Genomic DNA, 18674 nt, shown 5'->3' on the forward strand with positions numbered 1-18674 from the left:
AGCCAGTTCTCATTGTGCCCTTGAGGATTGGTGCTTTTATTTTTCTCTTCTCTGACCCTTTATGACTGCAAAGGTCAATGTCCTCCTTCATCTGCAGAGAGGCACCACGGGGCTCCAGGAGCGTGCTCCCAGTCACCTGCTCTGGGAGCCACCGCACGAGGAAGGCACAGTGTGGACTCTTGTCTTGGACCTTCTGCCCTGACTTTTATTTAGTTCCTTGGGACTCCCGACTGCTTTATCCTGGATGCAGTGACAGGTGCCAGGGTATGGAAGGACAAATCCTGCCCGACCCTTGGACAGCCTGAGGGCAGCCAGCAACAGGAGTGCTGATTTTGCATTGGTTCTGGAAAGAGAAGGGCCACATAAGCCCTGTGGAATGGGGAGAAATCTTCTGGGGCAAACTCAGGCTCAGAGAATATTTTACCCTGAGGGAATGTTTAGAGGAGACTTTTCTCCCTAGCCCACTTCAGGGCCTCAGTTTACTAACAGTGAACTGAGAGGATGGTCAGGTAATTTTTTATTATTTTATTATAGGTGTGTCTCACTGTACTCACTAAATGTATAAATCAGATAGATCAACAGGGGAAAGTTGGGCGTAGAACTGAACTTTTGCCAATCCAATTCTACTTTGTGGATCGAGAACCTCACTGCTTGAATCAAATCTTTGGTAAAGTAAAATCCATTCACAATGAGAATACTTAGCCCTTCATTTTTTCTCTTTCACCTCTAGGGTTTTGTATGTTGTATTTTTAAAAAGCTGGACAAGGCCATATTGCTAATTGTCACTCTTATGGCCTAGGTCAGTGACTCTCAAACCTGTGTACTTGTTAAAATCACCCTCTGGCCCTCGCCCTGAAGCTTCTAATTCAGTAGTGTGAGGTGAGGTCACTCTGAATGGCACCCGGGGTTAGGAACCGTGGCCTGAGATCTGAATCTCCAGGGATGGAGCCCACAATCTGCTTATGAGGAGCTCTCCAGCTGGTTATGTGTGCCCACGTCTGACAGGCCAGCCACTGGCTGAGTGGCCAGGACAGGAATCCCAGTCCCTCTTAGGAGGGTGCAAAGTGCTTCCAGCTACCTCTGTCATCCATCCACCCATCTTTCCATTCTTCCATCCATCCATCCACCCATCTATCCATCCACCCATCCATCCATCCATCCTTCCATCTTCCCATTCTTCCATCCATCCATCCACCCATCTATCTATCCACCTATCTATCCATCCATCCATCCTTCCATCTTCCCATTCTTCCATCCATCCATTCACCCATCTATCCATCTACCTATCTATCCATCCATCCATCCTTCCATCTTTCCATTCTTCCATCCATCCACCCACCCACCCATTTATCCATCCATATACCCACCCATCCATTCACTTATTTCTCATTCATTTAATAATATTTGCTAACTTGCATATTTTGGGCTTCTGCTGGGTTTTATGGGTGATCTAAAGATGATAAAAGAATAGTCCCAGCTCTCCAAGAGCTTGTAGTCTAGTAGGTGAACTAAGACATACATTCAACTAATCAGAATACAGAGCAGAATGAAAGGAGCTATTATAAAAGTTCAAGGTGCTGTGAAGCTTAAGTTAGAAATTAGATCCTCACTAGGATGGTGAGGAGTTAGAAGCTATTGGCTACCTCTGCCTACTGGCCACCTCTGAAGAGCCTCCACATCCTCATCTCATGGAGAAATCCGAGTGCATAGCTTCCTCCGACAGATTGCTGGGGCCTTTGGAGTTTTCTGTCACTTTCCCTTTATATGCTTTGCACAGATACAATCATACAGGGACCCAGTTCTTTGAAATTAGGAAAATGCGACCGCTGAGTGGGTAAGTGGTGCATGATCCATGGGCCATGTGACCTCTCTCCTAGCCTGAGCTGCCACCTCCCTCTCCTGACCCCATCCCTGTATCCCAGTGCTCAGATATCCTAGTGTATTTGGGGTGAAGGTGGGAGGTGCCAGGGCCAGATTGGAGGTGGGCTGCTCTGGCAGCCAAGTTCAGAGGTGAATACTAATTCTCAGGCTGGGGGAGGCTCCTAAAATTTGCTTTGTGAGGGCTCCTTTACTTGCTCCAGCATGGGAGGTTGCTATGGACTGCAGGGACTAATTCTTGGAAAGGGGAGTGGAGAATGTAGGATTTTAGTTTTGCCAAGTGCAGACGTGCTTTGGTGCTATCCTTTGTGGAGAGTCCCCTTTCCCTCTATGTTCCTGCATGGTGCCTAGTGCGGGGACAGGCATGCTGATGGACTGACAGACAGACTGACTGACTGCATAATTAAATAAATCCTGAGATTCTCTGCTGTGCTCTATCCTGCAGGTTAATGGAAACAGCAAAAGAAATGACCCGAGAGTCCTTGCCTATCAAATGCCTTGAAGCTGTCATCCTGGGCATGTATCCTTTAAATTTGCAGTCCCCAACCTCCTGGCCGTGGACTGGTCCGTGGTCTGCTAGGAACCAGGCTGCACAGCAAGAGGTGAGCAGTGGGTGAGCAAGCGAAGCTTCGTCTATATTTACTCACCATTGCTCACCATCCCCACCCCCCTATCTCCTACCCCCTGGGCTGTGGAAAAATTGTCTTCCATGAAATCGGTCCCTGGAGCTAAAAAGGTTGGGACCACTGCTTAAGTTATGTGTGCTTATGTTTACCTCATAGATGGTGGCCTCACTCTGGGGCTGGTTGTGCCTTTAACATCCTACATTTGCAGAGATGATGCCTGTTGTCTCCTTGGGGACAGTGTCAAAGTCCCTGGTGCTTCTCTTTAACTTTCACCATCTGGAGTTGAACCAAATCAATGCTGGGCTCCATGGACCAGCATTAGTCTAACCTGTTAGCTACAGCCTCCATGAGGGCCCGATCTCAGGCCAGTGACCTTGCAGATTCACTGGTCACAAGGAGGATTCCAACCTAGAGGGACTAGAGAGCATGTGGAGGGGCTGTTTTTGCATTAGTCTGACATTGCAACAGGAAAGACACTCAGGGGGAAATAAATCAGGGCCGAGAGTGCTAGTGTCCAAACCCTTCTCCCAGAAAATTCCAGGAGTGGAGTGTGGAAGAGACCAGGCTTGACAGAACATGGCTGAAACAAGGGTCTGGTCTCTCCCACACTCTCTGTCCCATTTTCCACCAGACTCCTGCCTCCTCAGCCTGAAAGGTCCAGAAAAACCGATGGCACTAACTTATTAGTGGTGATGACAATTGAACATGACCAGATAGAAAAGCAAAGAAACTCCCAAGCCCTGTGGGGTAGATGGCTAGAAGGGACAGTGGCAAAGGAAACATGGCAAGACATAAGCTTGAGAGGTGGTCCCAGGTAAGACCTGGGGTCTTAGGTCCCTGAGTGCTGTGCTGAGAAGTGACCTTTTCCCAAAGGCAATGGGAAGCCCAGATGAGAGCTCTGAAGCGGAGGTGTGACATGGTCAGGTGTACATGTTAGAGAGGTAGCTCTAAAGAACAGACTGAAGGAGGCCAGACTGGAGAAGGCTGGGGCAGGATCTGCAAAGCCCACTGGGAGCTGTTACAGGAGGCAATGGTGATGCTTGAACCATGGCCTTGGCAATGGGAATGGGTTTGAGGGATGGTTTCCAGAGCTATCCAGGAGATGGAATGTACAGGACTTGGGGGCCAACTGGCTGCAGGAGTTGTGAGTGGAATGAACAAACACAGGTTTCTGGATTGAGCGACAGTCGTGGAGGATGGGCTGGGGGAATGGGAGTGGCAGGGAGGTGAGATGGTGGCAGTGAAGGTGGAGGGAAGATGGGGGAATTAATTATCACCACCACCCCTGGGGACTGATTAGATAGGGAGAGTTAGAGGTCAGGGACAATGGTTCCCCATTTCTGGCTTGCATAGTAGCCACAGTCAAGGGAAGGACTTCAAGGGGAGGATCAGGTTTAGGGGGAGATGAGCTCAGACTTGGAGATGTTGAATTTGCAGTGCCACGGGATGGCGGGATGGGGTGTTTTAGAGTGTGGCGCTCACACGGGGAATCTGCACTGAAAATGCAGATTTCAGAGCTCTGAGTGCTTAGGGGATTGTGTGGCTGTTCAAGAGGTGAAAGGAGAAAAAGATCAAGGACGAAATCCCAACATTTTTTGGTTTAGTTGGGTACAAAGAGCCCATGAAAGAGACTGAAAAAGGAAAGTCAGAGAGGCAGAAGGAAAACCAGGCGAGAAAGAACACACAGAGTCAGCGGAAGAACACGTAGTTCAGAGTTAGACCGGGGACGGTAGGATTGATCTGGTCCGTTTCTTTGGCCTCCTGGACATTCTTATGGGAAGGGGAATTTCTGCGGCGCTCTGCAGTCTGTGGAGCACTCGCAGGCCTGATCTGAAACACGATTGTCCACAGGTGCCTTGGCTGACATTTGAAAAATGGAAACTTGAGCCTTACCGAGGCCCCTCCCTGGCCCTCCTGTCACACTTCCCCCTGCTCCCCACAAAGGAGGTGGAATGTGAGCCTGGGGAGCCCGGCAGGAGGGGCTTGGGGCAGCAGATGGCTCAGGGCCCCAACTCTTTGGTGGCAGGAGTCGGCCACAGCTGTTCAGCGGAGCCTCCTGCAAGTTTAATGGGGGTGAACAATTGGCTGGGCTTCCTGGTGGAGACCAGTGGAGGAGAACAGAGGCCCAGGCCCTTTGTGGGGTGGACAGGCTGACTTCAGACTCTCTGCTGACGGGTGTCTGAGAGCACCTGGATTTAGGTCCTGTTGCTCACACGACAGTCTCGTCCCTGCACAATTTTAGACATCTGAGCATCATGTCACTGGAATCACCTGCAACCTTTTGAGACTGGACCAGCCTTGGGCTCGTCCAAATCACAGATATTGTGCTCTAGTTTTCCTTTGTTCTTATTCGTGTGACATTTCAGAAAGGTACAGGGAAGGTGTGGCGGGGTGCAGAGATTCAGCTCATACTGCCGAGCTCAGGGAGATTTGACTCTTGCACATGGACAAGAAACACAGACCTGAATTCTAAAAGTTACAGCATCTTCGTCTTTTCTCTGTACTCTGTGTCAGCACCCCTGGGTCCTGATTTCCATTTGGGGGTGGTGCAGGGTATGACTTGGGTCATCTGTCTGTGTCTCCTGCAGGTCCCAGGAAACAGACGGTGCCTTGCCAACTTTGATGCTGGTTGGCTTGGCTGCCTGGCTGCCTGTGTCCATTGGCTTGTCCTTCCTGTTTTCCGTTTTTTGACTTTGGCCCCGAGTTCAGGATTTATTGCTGAAGAACCACTTCCTTTTGTCTTGCTTTAGTGCACGTGTACACTTTTACATGCATGCTGGGTAGGTGGATCTTTGGTTCCAAATTATCTTCTGCATTATGGCAGGTATTTGGGGGAACCTTGCTGACAGTGCTGGGACTTGCTCGTGATACTAAAGCACTAAGGTTCATTAAAGTAACGGGTTCACTGTGAGAGGCAGGTCAGGCGCACCCCCCGGAGGCTGGATGCTGGGCAGGTTATCCCGGGGCTGGGACGCTGCTGCTCCCCCTTTTCCTCCTGGAAAAGCTCAGGCCACTCCCCCTGCTTTCATCCATATTTCCTCGCCCCTTCTCTCTCCGTTCCCAGTTGCTCCAGGTCCCAAGGCTTTACCGATTGACATAAAGATGGAAAAAATCCTAGAGATCTGTGACTGGTGACGTGAGGGACTGGCACTCTCTCCTGACCCCTTTCCACTCCCACTTCTAAACCTGGCTGACTCCACTTGTCCTCAAAGACAAATCCCAGTGTCACTGCACCGAGGCCCCTCCTCTACCACCCAGAGATTGCTGGCCTTGCCTCTCTGACGGCACACATTGCATTGGGTTTTGGTCTTGTTTTTTATTGTGGTAAAATATTTACAATGTATACTTTACCATTTTAAGCATTTTTAAGTGCACAGTTCGGTGGCATTAATTACATTCATGCTGTGCCACATGCCACCATCCATCCCAGAACTCGTGCATCTTCCCTGACTAAAGCTCTGCACCCATTACACCATATTCCCCATTTCCTCCTCCCAGCCCCTGGCAACCACCATTCTACATTCTGTCTCTGCATTTGACTGCTCTTGGAACCTCAGATAAGTGGAACCACACATTTGTCCTTTTGTGTCTGGCTTATTTCACTTAGCATAATGTCTTCAAGTTTCATCCAGATTGTAGAGTATTGCAGGATTTCCTTCCCTTTTAAGGCTGGATAATATTCCATTGTGTGTATATACTACCTTTTGTTCATCCATTTATCCACTGATGGACATTTAAGTTGTTTCCACCTTTGGCTGTGGCGAATAATGCTGCTTAACACCATGGGTGTACAAATATCTGTTGAGAGTCCCTGCTTTCAGTTCATTGGGAATCTACCCAGAAGCGGAACGGCTGGATCATGTAGTAATTCTGTTTAATTATTTGAGGACCCGCAATGCTGATTACATTGTGTCCATTTAGAGTTTGTCTCCCACCAGACTTCCAGAGAAGGGCTTTGGCCCACAGCCCTGCCTAGCAGCCCGTCTGGCTCAGTAGGTGCTCAGGAGTGTTCGTTACCCTGCCCTAAACAACTAAGGGATGCCCTTATTCCAGTCCTAGAAAGCAGGTAAGAAGTTGTGTAAGAGGACTCAGAGGGTGTGATTTCATTCCCTAACTGCCAATTCATCTCACATGATGAAGTGAAGAGAAAGCAGGTAAACTGAGAGAGAGAAGCCATCTGTGATTAAACCCAGGACAGAGGACAAGGCTGTCATCAGGGCTGTGGGCTGGGTTCTATCAGCATCCTGCTTGTCAGGGAACCTGGATTTAGCCCCTCGCCGAGTGCTGTCCTTTCCAGTGTCAGGAAGTGGATCCTCACAATCTAAGGTTCGTTCTTTCTGCGAGCCCTTCTGTGTCCCCGGCGTGTGCTGTGCCCAAGGGATCCCAGGGTACGAGATACAACCTCTGCCTCCCGAGGACGGGTAAGCACCAAGTGCGATGGGAGTCCTTGCGTGTGCGTGTTTGTGTGTGTGTGTGTGTGTGCGTGTTTGTGTGTGTGCATGTGGCGGGGCTGGGCAAGGGTACCTGAGCAAGGCTCAGGAAGGTCAGGGGGCAGCAGATAGTGGCGAGGCCGTTCCAGGCCGCGGTGCAGCCTCGTGAACGTCAGGAGCAGACAGGGCAAGCCCGTGGCATCCTTACTGCCCACGGTGACTCTGAGACCCACAGGTCTCTGCCAGGTCTCAGCTCCCCGCGCTGTAGGGCTGATGTGTGAGTGAAGCCACAGGAGAAGTTATTACTACAGTGGGATGGAACGTGGTATAGACTTTGTTTAATAGCATAATATTTTTAAAAGCTTCATAATCTCTTTGGTCATATAGCTTTGTAATGGAAAGGTCACTCAAAACGTTCACTTCTATTTGACTTCACATTATGGGAAAATACATGTGCGCAGGGCAGCGGGCACCAGTCTGTGCCTTTGTTCTGGCCTCAAGGTGTGTTCTTCAAAAATGTCAAGGGCCTGCGGCAGGTGGGTGGGCTGGCCCCGCCTGGGGGGACATGGGACTGCACAGAGGCTTGATGCGAGGATCCAAATAGTGGCAGGACTTTGCTCAGGGCTTTGGACTAAAGCCTGAAGATGATGATAGACGATGAAAACTCGTCGGCAGAAGAGTGACATATACCAAATTTTAGCTTAAGAAGGTCATTCTGGCTGGGCACAGTGGTTCACGCCTGTAATCCTAGCACTTTGGGAGGCCGAGGCAGGAGGATCTCTTGAGGCCAGGAGTTTGAGACAGAGTCTCACTGTCTTGCCTGGGCTAGAGTGCTGTGGCGTCAGCCTAGCTCACAGCAACCTCAAACTCCTGGGCTCAAGCGATCCTCCTGCCTCAGCCTCCCAAGTAGCTGGGACTACAGGCACATGCCACCATACTTAGCTAACTTCTTCTATTTTTAGTTGTTTGGCTAATTTCTTTCTATTTTTAGTAGAGACGGGGTGTCGTTCTTGCTCAGGCTGGTCTTGAACTCCTGAGCTCAAGCAATCCTCCCGCCTCGGCCTCCCAGAGTGCTAGGAATATAGGCATGAGCTACTGCGCCCGGCCAAAAAAATTCTTTAATAGCGCCTCATTCCCTGTAGGAAACTGAGTGAGGAAAAAGTGCCTTGTTATTGTTTTGTTTTGCATTCATGAAATTACTGAAGAAAATGACAAGTTTTGCTCTTTGTCCCACATTAATTTGGCTTTGGTAAGCACCACTGTATAGTAGGTAATCAAAGATTTCAAGTGAATCCTTTATAAAAGGATGAGTCTGGAGAAGTTCCATGTGGGCCAGCTCAGAGGCAGGGGGATGGACTCCCTGACCCCTGTGAGGTACCTTCCTTTCCTGGGAGTCTGAGCTCTGTGAATTTTCAAGGCCTCCCTTTCTCTTCCTTGACTCGGATTGTCTAAGATACTTAACCAACGGACAGCCTTCCATCGAGCGCTTCCCCATCAGCTTTAAAACCTACTTCTCAGGAAACTACTTTCACCATGTTGTGCTGGGGATTTATTGCAATGGCCGCTACGGCTCGCTGGGCATGAGCCGAAGGGCCGAGCTGATGGACAAGCCGTTGACCTTTCGGACTCTGAGTGACCTCATCTTTGACTTCGAAGACTCCTATAAGAAATACCTGCACACGGTCAAGAAGGTCAAGATTGGGCTGTATGTGCCCCACGAGCCTCACAGCTTCCAGCCCATTGAGTGGAAGCAGCTGGTTCTCAACGTCTCAAAGATGTTGAGGGCCGACATAAGGAAGGAGCTGGAGAAATACGCCAGGGACATGAGAATGAAGGTAGGCGCTGGGAAGATAAGTGAGGAACACAAGAGAGCTCTTTTTCCATTCCACGCCCCCTACACCCCACTCTTGCTCCAGGACCCATGTTTCTAGGATGTTCAAAAATTTCTTGAGGTTACTGTCTCTCTTTGCACATACTACTTCAAAAAACAGCTAAAATCAATTTAAATGTTACAGTTAAAGCATTGTCTTGGCCTGCAATTCTTTCTGTGAAATCAGATCTAAAATGTTAGTCATTTTATATTGAAGCTCTGGTTTTGTTCCGTTTTGTCTTTATACTAGGGTGAACAATCGTTGTAGTTTACCTGGAACCTAAGGGCTTTCCCAGGGCAAGAGACTTTCAGTACTTAAAACTAGGAAAGGCCCAGGAAAATCAGGATGAGTTGGTCACCCTGCTTTATAATCTATTTTAGTCATATCTCTGTTTTGCCTTATACATTGCAAAGCCCTTTGGTATAAAATTCTAACCTGGTGTCGAGAGAGCACACAAGGAAACATTCTCTGTGCTGGGCTTATACAGACTGTGCTCACCCTCCTTCCCTCTACCAGTGTAACCTCCAAAGTGAACGATGTCCTTGTCCCTCCAGGGCTCGTGGAGTCACTGAGAGAGAGCCCGTGCGTACACTGGAGACCGCAGGGGACAGGGCTTGTGCTGACTTCAGGCTTGGTTATGTTTAGCATTTGCACTTGTCATCTTCACTTTGCGGGACCTGGAGTGGAGATTCTTGATAGATTGAAGCCACCCTGTCATATGTGTGGGATGGCAGAGTCAGAGGAAGAACAAGCTGGTTTCTGGGACAGTGTAGATGGGACTTTTCCTTCACGAGGAGAGGAGCTTGCCAGGCAACCAAACACAGCCCCAGGGGGCCGAGGCCTGGGGCTCTGCTCCCCTCTCTGCCCTGGCAAAGGGGGCACAGTGCGATCATCCAGATGGCCCTTGATTCTTGCCAGTGCAGAATGAGAGAGGAACGGAGTGTCTCCGACCTCCTGCTTTAGCAGCCTTCCTGCTCAGGGCCTGCCGAACCATGGCATCACGGGTGGGCTGGGGGCCGGGATGCCGTGCTGCGGGAAGACGGGAGGGTGAGGGTCCTTTAGCAACCAGTGTGGTTAACTCCTTGCATCCCCTTCAGATCCTGAAACCTGCAAGTGCCCACTCTCCGACCCAGGTGAGAAGCCGGGGAAAATCCCTGTCCCCCCGAAGGAGGCAAGCAAGTCCCCCAAGAAGGCTTGGCAGGCGAGACAAGTCGTGAGTAATATTTCCACTTCCCCAACACACATATCCACGGGGTTGTCCTGGCCCCTGGGGACACAGCTGTGTCTTGAGCCTTGTGTTTGAACCAGGTAGTGACCTTCAAGAGGATTGCCCCTCTCAGGCAGGGGACATTTCTGGAAAAGGACCCACTATGCATATTGCCCCCACTGCTACTGTTTTACTGACTGTCAGTTGTACACACAAATGGGGGAACAAGCCCCAGACAGAATGAGATGAAAAGTAGCCCGAAATCCAGGCGGCATGGAAGGAGCACTGGACTTAGAATTAGGAAACCTGGGGCTGGAATAGCTCAGTTACTCACTGCGTGCCCTTGGGCCTGTCTTTGTATTCTTCCTGGGTGTAAGTTTTCTCATAGATCGTTAGAATCTATGAGCTTTCCTAAAACTGTACCCAGAAGAAAGTGTGATCACCAGCAGCAGATAGTGGTGTCAGAAATATCCACAGGATCATCCTCTTCCCTGGCTAACTGCACCCTCTCCTGTTTTGGCTCCCAGGCTAGTGATTCTACACCTACTTCTTAGGTCAAAATGACCCACTTAAGAAATGACAGATTGGAGGTGCTTAGGATGCCCAAAGTAACCAGTGCTAATCCACTGGCAAGTATTTGAGCCATAGTCATCCTGGGAAAAGATAATAGCAGCATGCCGTGTCACATGAGCCTCTTGCCACACTGGGACTACGTGGTGCAGTGCACAGCGGCCATGGTTGAATCCCAGCCCTGCCATCTGCTAGCCTTGTAGCCGGGCAAATCCTGCATCCTTAGGGAGCCTCAGTTTCCCCACCCCTGAGAGAGTAGAAAAGGCTTGTCTACCTGGCAAGGTTGTGGCAAAGATCCAGGCAGGCAGTGTAATCAGAGTGACTTGTTAATAGCGAACTGCTTTTGCACAATCACATTGTTATCATCACCTCAGTCCTATAGTCGGCAGGGAATGCTATACAGTTTTCATTTTCAGATGAAGAAATCAGAACGCAAAAAGGGTTGGTTGTTTTGTGCTAAGTCCGGTAGCTGGTCAGTGTGGGAACTGGCACAAGAACCCAGGGCCCCTGACTTGGGGGAGGTGTTTGGCAGGGGAAGGGCAAATTTCTGGTTTTGGAAGAATAGAGGATGAAATATTTTCAGTTCCAAGGAAGGTTCCTAACTCACCCCCGTGCCGAGTCCCATTGCCAGTCCCAGGGTTCTGCATTTGCAGCCACGAGGGCCTCAGCTGAAGTGGTGGCGTGCAGGGTGGAGAAGGGGAGCAGGGAGGAAGTGGGAGGCTGGGCGCTGCTGCAGCAAGAGAGGCTGGAGGTCAGAATGGTTCCAGCCTGGGTTCGGCCTTGTAGGGGGGCAGGATGGCCTCAGACTTTTCATAGTGGCCTTCTAGCCCCAAGCCTGTTCCTTTTGCTGACTGCTGCCGTTGACCCTTCACCCTGACCCTAACCCTAACTCTATCTCTTTCTCTCTCTCTCTGATTCAAACACCCACTAATTGCTGTCACTGCACAAAGTAGCAGTTGTCTCAGAGGACTATAAACCCTTCCTGGAGGGTTATTTAGGATAGAGTGAGTGACCCAGCAGTAGGAAGTTGCTCACAGAGCAGGGGAGGGCCTCCTTGTATCTGATTTATCAGCCTTCCTGCCCAGGCAGCACTGAGTCATTCCCTTAGGAGCTGCCGGTCTTCGGGTGTTGAGCCGTCTATAAAGGGCTGCTGTCCCTCGAGACTCTGGAGTCCAGAGCACAGGAAACCCCGGGTGTTCTCCCTGCTGTGGGTCAGGCACAGAATGGCAGCTGTGGGTTTGGAAGACGATTCCTGGTGGATCCGTTCTACTTGGATCCACAGGGATCTTGCAGCCAGGGGCATGTTCCGTTTTAACCAGGAAAAGTTACTGTGCTTGCCCTGGGGTGGGAAAAGTCTTAGAAACTGTCTGGAGACAGGATGATGTCAAATATCAGAAGGTGGTGGTAGGAGTTTGGGAAACGTGGAGGAAGAAGGAAAATTGGAGTTTGGATGGTGGAATTCGAGGTACAACTGAGGCACGAGGGAGCTGCTGAAAAGGCATATCTGGAGTTTGAGGAAGTTGGGGACACAGGTCATATTGGAGCCATCTCCTTAGAAGTGACAGTTGAAACAGTAGCTGGGTAGGTCTGCCAGGAAAGAAAAAAGAGAGAGGAGAAAAGGAAGTGACAACAAGGCCCTGAGGAGGCTCAGGGAAGAGGAGCCAGAACAGGAGATGGGGAAGGAGCAGGCAGAGAGAGAGAATGGATCAGGAGTGTGACGTGGCACCTGTGCCTGCAGGGGACAGCTGTTAACTGCCACAGTCGTGAGGGCAAAGCTACCTTCTGGTGTCGGGGCCCCACTTCCCCTCTCCCCTCCTGCCACCTGGGCACATCAGAGGGGGCGTGGGAACGGAGAGAAAGACCAGGCGGAGGCAGTGGTCCCCTGAGGTCGGGAAAGAAACCTGCAGGAGCAGGTCCGTCCTCCATCTCCCTTCTCCCGCCAGGGCCCCAAGTGGGTCCCAGCCCCAGCGGGAGGCCCCGGAGAATAGAGGGATCATAAATAGAGGGATCATAAACGTCACAAAAAGGTGGAGAGTGGCCGCAACAGAGGTGAGGAGGGGTGGGTTCCCAGCAGCGCAGAGAGTCAGAGGTGCCAGATCCTGAAATAGTGGAGGAGACACGATGAATGGGAGCAACTTTAAGGATGCCATGTTGGGAGGGTTCAGGGGTAGAGCCAGCCTGCGGAGGGGAATGTGGGGAGGTGGCGGCACCGGTGATCAAGAATGAGCACTGAGGGCCAGGCGCGGTGGCTGCAGAACTTGAAGCACCTGGCCCTGCCTCCCGCCATTGTGACACGCCAGAACGCGGGAGCCCTGGGTGCCCAGAGCTATGTTTGGAGAAACGCAGCTTCTCAGCTTCTACCCATGGCGCTCACCAAGCGGGCTTTTCGCCAGGGAGCCTTGCTTTTGGCAAGGGAACAAGCAAGTGACGGATGTGGTTATGACCCAGTAACTCCCGAAACCCAGGAACCTCCTGTAAGATAGGCGGGACTAGGAAGGGTTTGGTGACTCCATCCCTGTGCTATTATTTCAGCATTACATAAGGCCAGCAAGTCATTTCTAAATGTGTTTGGCGTCATGAGGAAGCTTGGGAATAGCCCAAGGGGTGGAAAATTACCATAACAGGCGAGAGGCCATCAGCTGTGGGGTCCCAGCCCCTGTCTGCGCGTGGATAATTTTAGTGGCTTTATACCCCCATCCACCTCCTCCCTCCAGCTGGAGCTACTTCCAGCCTTGAATTCCTCTCCATTTTTGCACTTGTCTAAATAATCCCTTTAGAAAGGAGGATCAGTGTCACTGGGTTGACGAGAGTCAGCCGAGTGGGAGGGCAAGTGGGGATGACTGCACTAGCGTCAGCTGAGACCAGGTTTCAGGAGGGAAACGGGCCCCCCACGCTCCCACCCACGGGTGCTTTCTCCTGCTCCGCTCCCCTAAGGGTGTTTAAAGCACCCACTACATGGCACAGTTGAGTTTTTTTTTTTTCCCCTGTTGCTCTTAAAGAGAAAGGGAGGTAGAGGTTGAGATGCATGTTTTAAAGGCTGTCCGTGAACTTAAACCAACCCTCTCGCAGCCCTGCACCGAGCAGTGCTCCCGGGGCTTCTCAGCCAGCATCCGCGAGGGGAGAGCAGGGTTAGCAACGCAGTGGGAGGGGGAAGGTTTTGCTTCTTCCTTCCCCATAAGCGAGGAGGCTCCCTGCTAGGGCCCCAGGGGCCAGGAATGGCAAATGTCCTGCAAAGCCCAGGATCACCTGCCCAGCAAAGAACCGCTCCTCGTCGCCTGGCGCTGAGAAGCACGAATGTCTCTGCAGGCCTTTCTGTTTCCGACAGGTCACGGCCAGCGGCTGTGACCTGGGCCTGGGAGAGTCAGAGTGGGCACACGGTGGTTCTCTGGCTTCGCTGCAGGTGTTAGCATGAAAGCAGCTCATGCCCCCTGCAGTGAGCACGTGGAACATTTTTTTAAACCGGGGTCGGCATCTCCCAGGGCCCGTGAGAACTGTCTGTCTTCTCTCCCCCATATGGCTCCTTTCCCATCTGTCTCTCCTCTTTCCCTGGCTGTTCGTTTCTTTTCCTCCCTTTTTCTTCCACTTTGACTTTCCTTCTCCGTCATCCATCTCTGCGGCAGCTCGTGGCTCTAGTGGGCTCTGGTTGCCCTGCTAGACCCTCAGGGCCCCAGAGGTTAAGCAGCCGGGCCTTAGGGGAAGGTCTTTCTGGCAGGGCCGCAGGCTGGACGTTGGAATTGCTGCTGCTTTCTGTCAGGAAGGATCATGTATGTCCAGGCGTCTGGTTGAGGGCAGAGGTTATTTAATGAAGTCATGGAGAATAAATTTGATTCCATGGTCTGATCACAGTGAATATATTTTGAAAGGGGCCAAAGAACTCATTCTCCTTGGATCCCTGGTGAGAAAACATCCCCAGGGTGAAAAGGGGAGAATCCCCTTAGCATGGAAGGTAGAGGGGAAAGAAAACAAGGCAGGCTACGGAGGGAAAAGCTAAACCCCCAAGATGATGCGAAGATGCAGTTTCTGCTCCGACGACTGCCCTGATTCCCGCCCCCACCCCCTGCGATGGGATTTCATAGGGCCCCGGGGTCCTAGGGCTGCTTGGAGAAACCCAGATGGAAGGATGGGGCTGAGCAGAGAAGACCCCCTCAGGCAGTGTGACCCCAAACCTCCATGAGCTCCCCAGGGTCAGATGGAGTGAGGGTTCCTAGAGCTGAGGGGTTCTCTGTCCCCGAAAGAAGAGGTGAGGTCAGAGGCTAGAAGCTGTGCCCTGGCATCTCTGACGGTGGCCTACAGCTCTTGGGCTGCGACCAGAGCCTCCCGCCGGGGCAGGATTTGGAGGGGTGAGCGCGGGGCTGGCGAATCTCTTCAGAGCCGAATGTGTCTTGGCTGAGGCCTCCGTGTTTACATAGCAACTTCAGCTGTCGGCCCTGGTGGCTGCCAGCAGCAGGGCCTGCAGTCCTGGGAAGTAAGGAATGTGAGGGAGGAGCAGGACCAGCCTGGAACGAGGGTGACAGGTGTGAACGAGCCACTCTCCCTCCCTGTGTTCCTCCGGCTGAGGCCACGCTTGCCTCCGTGGCCGACCTGGGTAGGCCCATCAGTCCTGCATCTGGGCCTGGCTTGTCCTCAGATCCCTGTTCAAACTTGCAAATGCTGGGCCAAAGCACCCCTGATTGAATCTGTTCCATGCCCTTAACATTGAGGACTAGGAGGTGAGCGTTAGAGTTGCACTTTACTGTACATCCCTTCCTAGACTCGAGTGCACAGACCACATGGCTAACTGGCCATCGCGGGTGTTCGTGTGTGAGGGTGAGTGTGGGCTGGCACGTGGGCCTACACACAGCCCTTGGGCAGAGGTGCAAAAGAAAGACCCAGTGGCTTAGGGGAACCTGGTACGCTTGACTTCCACTTACTGCTTCTTTTCTTAAACCTCGTCTCACCCAGACAGTCCTGCTTGTACGTGCAGCCTTAGGATGTGGTGATGTCCCCACGCACCGCCATCGCGTTCTGGTTCTAAGGCTTCTTGTGGCTTCTAGGATGGCAGCATCCAGTAGGGCCCGGCTCTTCCCTGGCACCAGGGCTGCCTCAGAGTGCGTGGATTCCCTGCGCAACTGTCAAAGTTTAGGTCACAGCGCCGACTCCTAGCAGCATTTTTCACAGAAAAACTTCTCTAGGGAACCACTACCGTCTCCTCCCCAGCCACCTCCCCCTCTGAACAGCCTCTGCCCGGCCGCCTCCTGGAGTGCAGACCTGTAGTTGGGGTTAGGGGTAGACTTGGGACCAGGCCATCAAGCTTTCACCCTAGTGCGCCCCGGACACATTTATGTGACAACAGATGAGGCTGGGATTATGTGTGTGCGAGGAGAGAGAAGGGCCCCTTGGTGCTTCTACAAAGTGAGTCAAAGGAAACTGTAAACCCCCTATGCCTTTCCCCCTAAACAGAGTGCCTCCGCTGGAGAGTTTTGCAAAAGGGGAAATCCTTTGATTTGTTCACCTTATCTGGATGAAAGTGGGGGAAGAGGGGGATGTTGGAGAAATATATCGTTCAGTCTAAAATAATAACCCTGGATCTGATTAGAGGTTCTGGGCAAGTGCAGACCCGGCTGAATCATCATCCTGGTGCTCATGTTTCTTAAAAATAAATCCCCTTGCAATATTCTAATTATAGCTGGGGGAGCACTCGGAAGAGGCCTCTCCACACACAATAGCTCGCCCAGCTCTGGCCCTGGATGAACTGGCAAGGACTGAAGTGTATTTCTGGCTGGGCCCCGCCGGCGGGTGGCATGCCGTGATAACCTACTTCCGTCCTTTGCCAGGCAAGGAAATTGCAGCCACCGTTGCTGTGAAAAAAAAAAAAAGGGTTTCATCTTCCAGGCAGTTCACCAGGAATCTCAGTTTAGCTTGTTTTCTGCCAGTATTAGCCTTGTTCTCCCCCTCGGTTCTGGGTACCTGGGGGGAGGTGGCAGGAGAGTGGACACAGAGGAAGGACACAACCTAGTCCCTTTCCTTTGGAAGCACTCAAGCTGTTGAGGTGGAACCACATTCAGCTTATTAACGAGGCAGGTTCTCCCCATGGCTTTCAGGGGTAAAGTACAACCTCTCCTAAACAGGAAATAAACGTTCTTCCTACTTGTTGATTCTTAAAAGGTTGTCATGGTAACTTGAATTCCTGGCTTAGGACTTTGTTAAAATAAAATATCCCATGATAAAAGTAACATATGAAACCCTATCAGGCATTCACACATTAGTGAGAACTTGACCAAAGTTTATTGAGAGGTACAAGTTCCACAGTGGGGAGTCATAGGTGAATTTCCTTGGTACCTGTTCCCAAATTATTCAGTTTCTGAGCAGGCATAAGGATTATGACTGGGCAGGATTCTTTAACAGATGTCTTTGTCTTGCGCTGCTGTAACAGAATATTTGAGACTGGGTAGTTTATAATGAATAGACATTTATTGGCTCATGGCTATAAAGGCTGGGAAGTCCAAGATTGAGGGGCCAGCATCTGGCAAGGGCGGAAGGGTGAGAGCAAGAGCACAAGAGGGGACCAAACTTGTCCTTTTATAAGGAAACCACTCTCGAGACAATGGCATTAATGCAATCATGAGGACAGTTCCCCCATGACCCAAACATTTCCCATTAGGCCCCACCTCCCAACACTGCTGCATCAGGGATCAAGTTTCTAACACATGAGCTTTGGGGGATATATTCAAACCATAGCGTACGTACGAAAGGCAATGCCATAGGATACAGGGCAAGTAGTGGATTGTGAGGTGAGGGAGTCCGCAAATACTTCATGGGATAAGTGGCGTTTGGACTGGACCCCAAATGATGAAAGTTCATGGTGGAGGGCATTCCGGACACAGGACAGCATAAGCCAGGGTGCAGAGGCAGGAGTGGCCCTGGTGTCTTTCTCAGATGCTTGGGAAGATGCTTTAACTGGGGCAGGGGAGGACGGGGGCAGTCTGTGTTGTGGTTAAGGGAATGGGCTCAAGGTTCTGGGGACCAACTCTGGCTCCGTTGCTTGCTGACCGTGTGACTTGGCTTTGCGAAAGTTCCCTAACTTTCAGTGCCTCTGTTTTCTCTTCCGTATAACAGACAGTACCAGCATCAACCCCACAAGGTTATGGTGAGGATTAATTAATACATGTAAACCTCTTAGAACAATGCCTGGCACATTGTTAAGTGACTAATAAATAAATGCTGTTTATAATGGTGATATCTTGGCTGGCACGGGAAAATTGGTGGAAATGCTAAGGAAAGGTCTAAAAAAGGTAGGCTTAAAGACTCCCAAATTAAATTTCTATTTAATTTATTTATCTATTTTCAAATATGCCAATAGCAGAACACAGGTAATGGTGAAGAGTGAAGTTTTATAAACACATAACCTATGAAAAATATGAAAATTCTGTTCCTTGAGGCTGAGAGACTTTAAAGTTAGGAAGTCAGGCAAGTGGCCCCAAAGAAAGTGGCTTCACTGTGGCTGGTTAGCTACAGAGGTCCCCGAGAGCCCACAGTGCAGAGGGGGGCGGGTCGGCTTTGTTCTCGCCTTGTCCTCCCCGTAGCCTGCCCTGGCCGCTGACCTTCCAGGAGGTGCTGTGGGCACAGGACTGAGGGCAGGAAAATAGGTCAGTGCCGACCTATTCCAACACCTCAAGAACAGCATTAAGGTAGTGTCTTACTGGCATTATTTCCACACATGAAGGGCAGCACAGAGTTTTTAGAAGGAGCAGAGTTGTGACCTGGTGTTGAGGAAGATCCCAGGCCAGGAAGAAAGCACGTGCAAGAAAGGTTCAGAAACTGGGGGGAGGTCAGGCACAGTGGCTCACACCTGTGATCCCAGCACTCCGGGAGGCTGAGGCAGGAGGATCGCTTGAGCCCAGGAGTTTGAGGCTGCCGTGAGCTAGGCTGACGCCACGGCACTCTGAGCATGACTCCTGGCTTCATTTAGAGTGTGGTATTTCTCCTGAGTGGAATTAGAACTTGCTGGAAGGATGTTCCCCTTATCCCACATACTGACCTTCCTCTACTAGCATTATGTCTGAATTAGCATTGTATTCCTGAGTTCATAGAGGGAAATGGTATCAGGATCAGG

The 18674-nt window shown here is 51.0% G+C and overlaps 2 protein-coding genes across 2 annotated transcripts in view; one reads left to right on the top strand and one right to left on the bottom strand.

Annotated features, from left to right (window-relative positions):
* Positions 1-18674, top strand: part of VASH2 (vasohibin 2) — a 34999-nt gene that overhangs the window by 10631 nt on the left and 5694 nt on the right. Inside the window, exons 3-6 of the mRNA XM_045536486.1 lie at positions 1778-1834; positions 2324-2398; positions 8388-8769; positions 9903-10018. Coding sequence (XP_045392442.1) covers positions 1778-1834; positions 2324-2398; positions 8388-8769; positions 9903-10018 — 630 coding nt within the window. The remainder of the gene's footprint in view (positions 1-1777; positions 1835-2323; positions 2399-8387; positions 8770-9902; positions 10019-18674) is intronic.
* The window catches only part of ANGEL2 (angel homolog 2), a 33310-nt gene continuing 29277 nt past the window's right edge, over positions 14642-18674 (bottom strand). Inside the window, exon 9 of the mRNA XM_045536483.1 lies at positions 14642-16419. Coding sequence (XP_045392439.1) covers positions 16376-16419 — 44 coding nt within the window. The 3' untranslated portion in view covers positions 14642-16375. The remainder of the gene's footprint in view (positions 16420-18674) is intronic.

Source organism: Lemur catta, chromosome 23 (genome assembly GCF_020740605.2).
Source record: "Lemur catta isolate mLemCat1 chromosome 23, mLemCat1.pri, whole genome shotgun sequence".
NCBI classification, from domain to species: Eukaryota; Metazoa; Chordata; class Mammalia; order Primates; family Lemuridae; genus Lemur; species Lemur catta.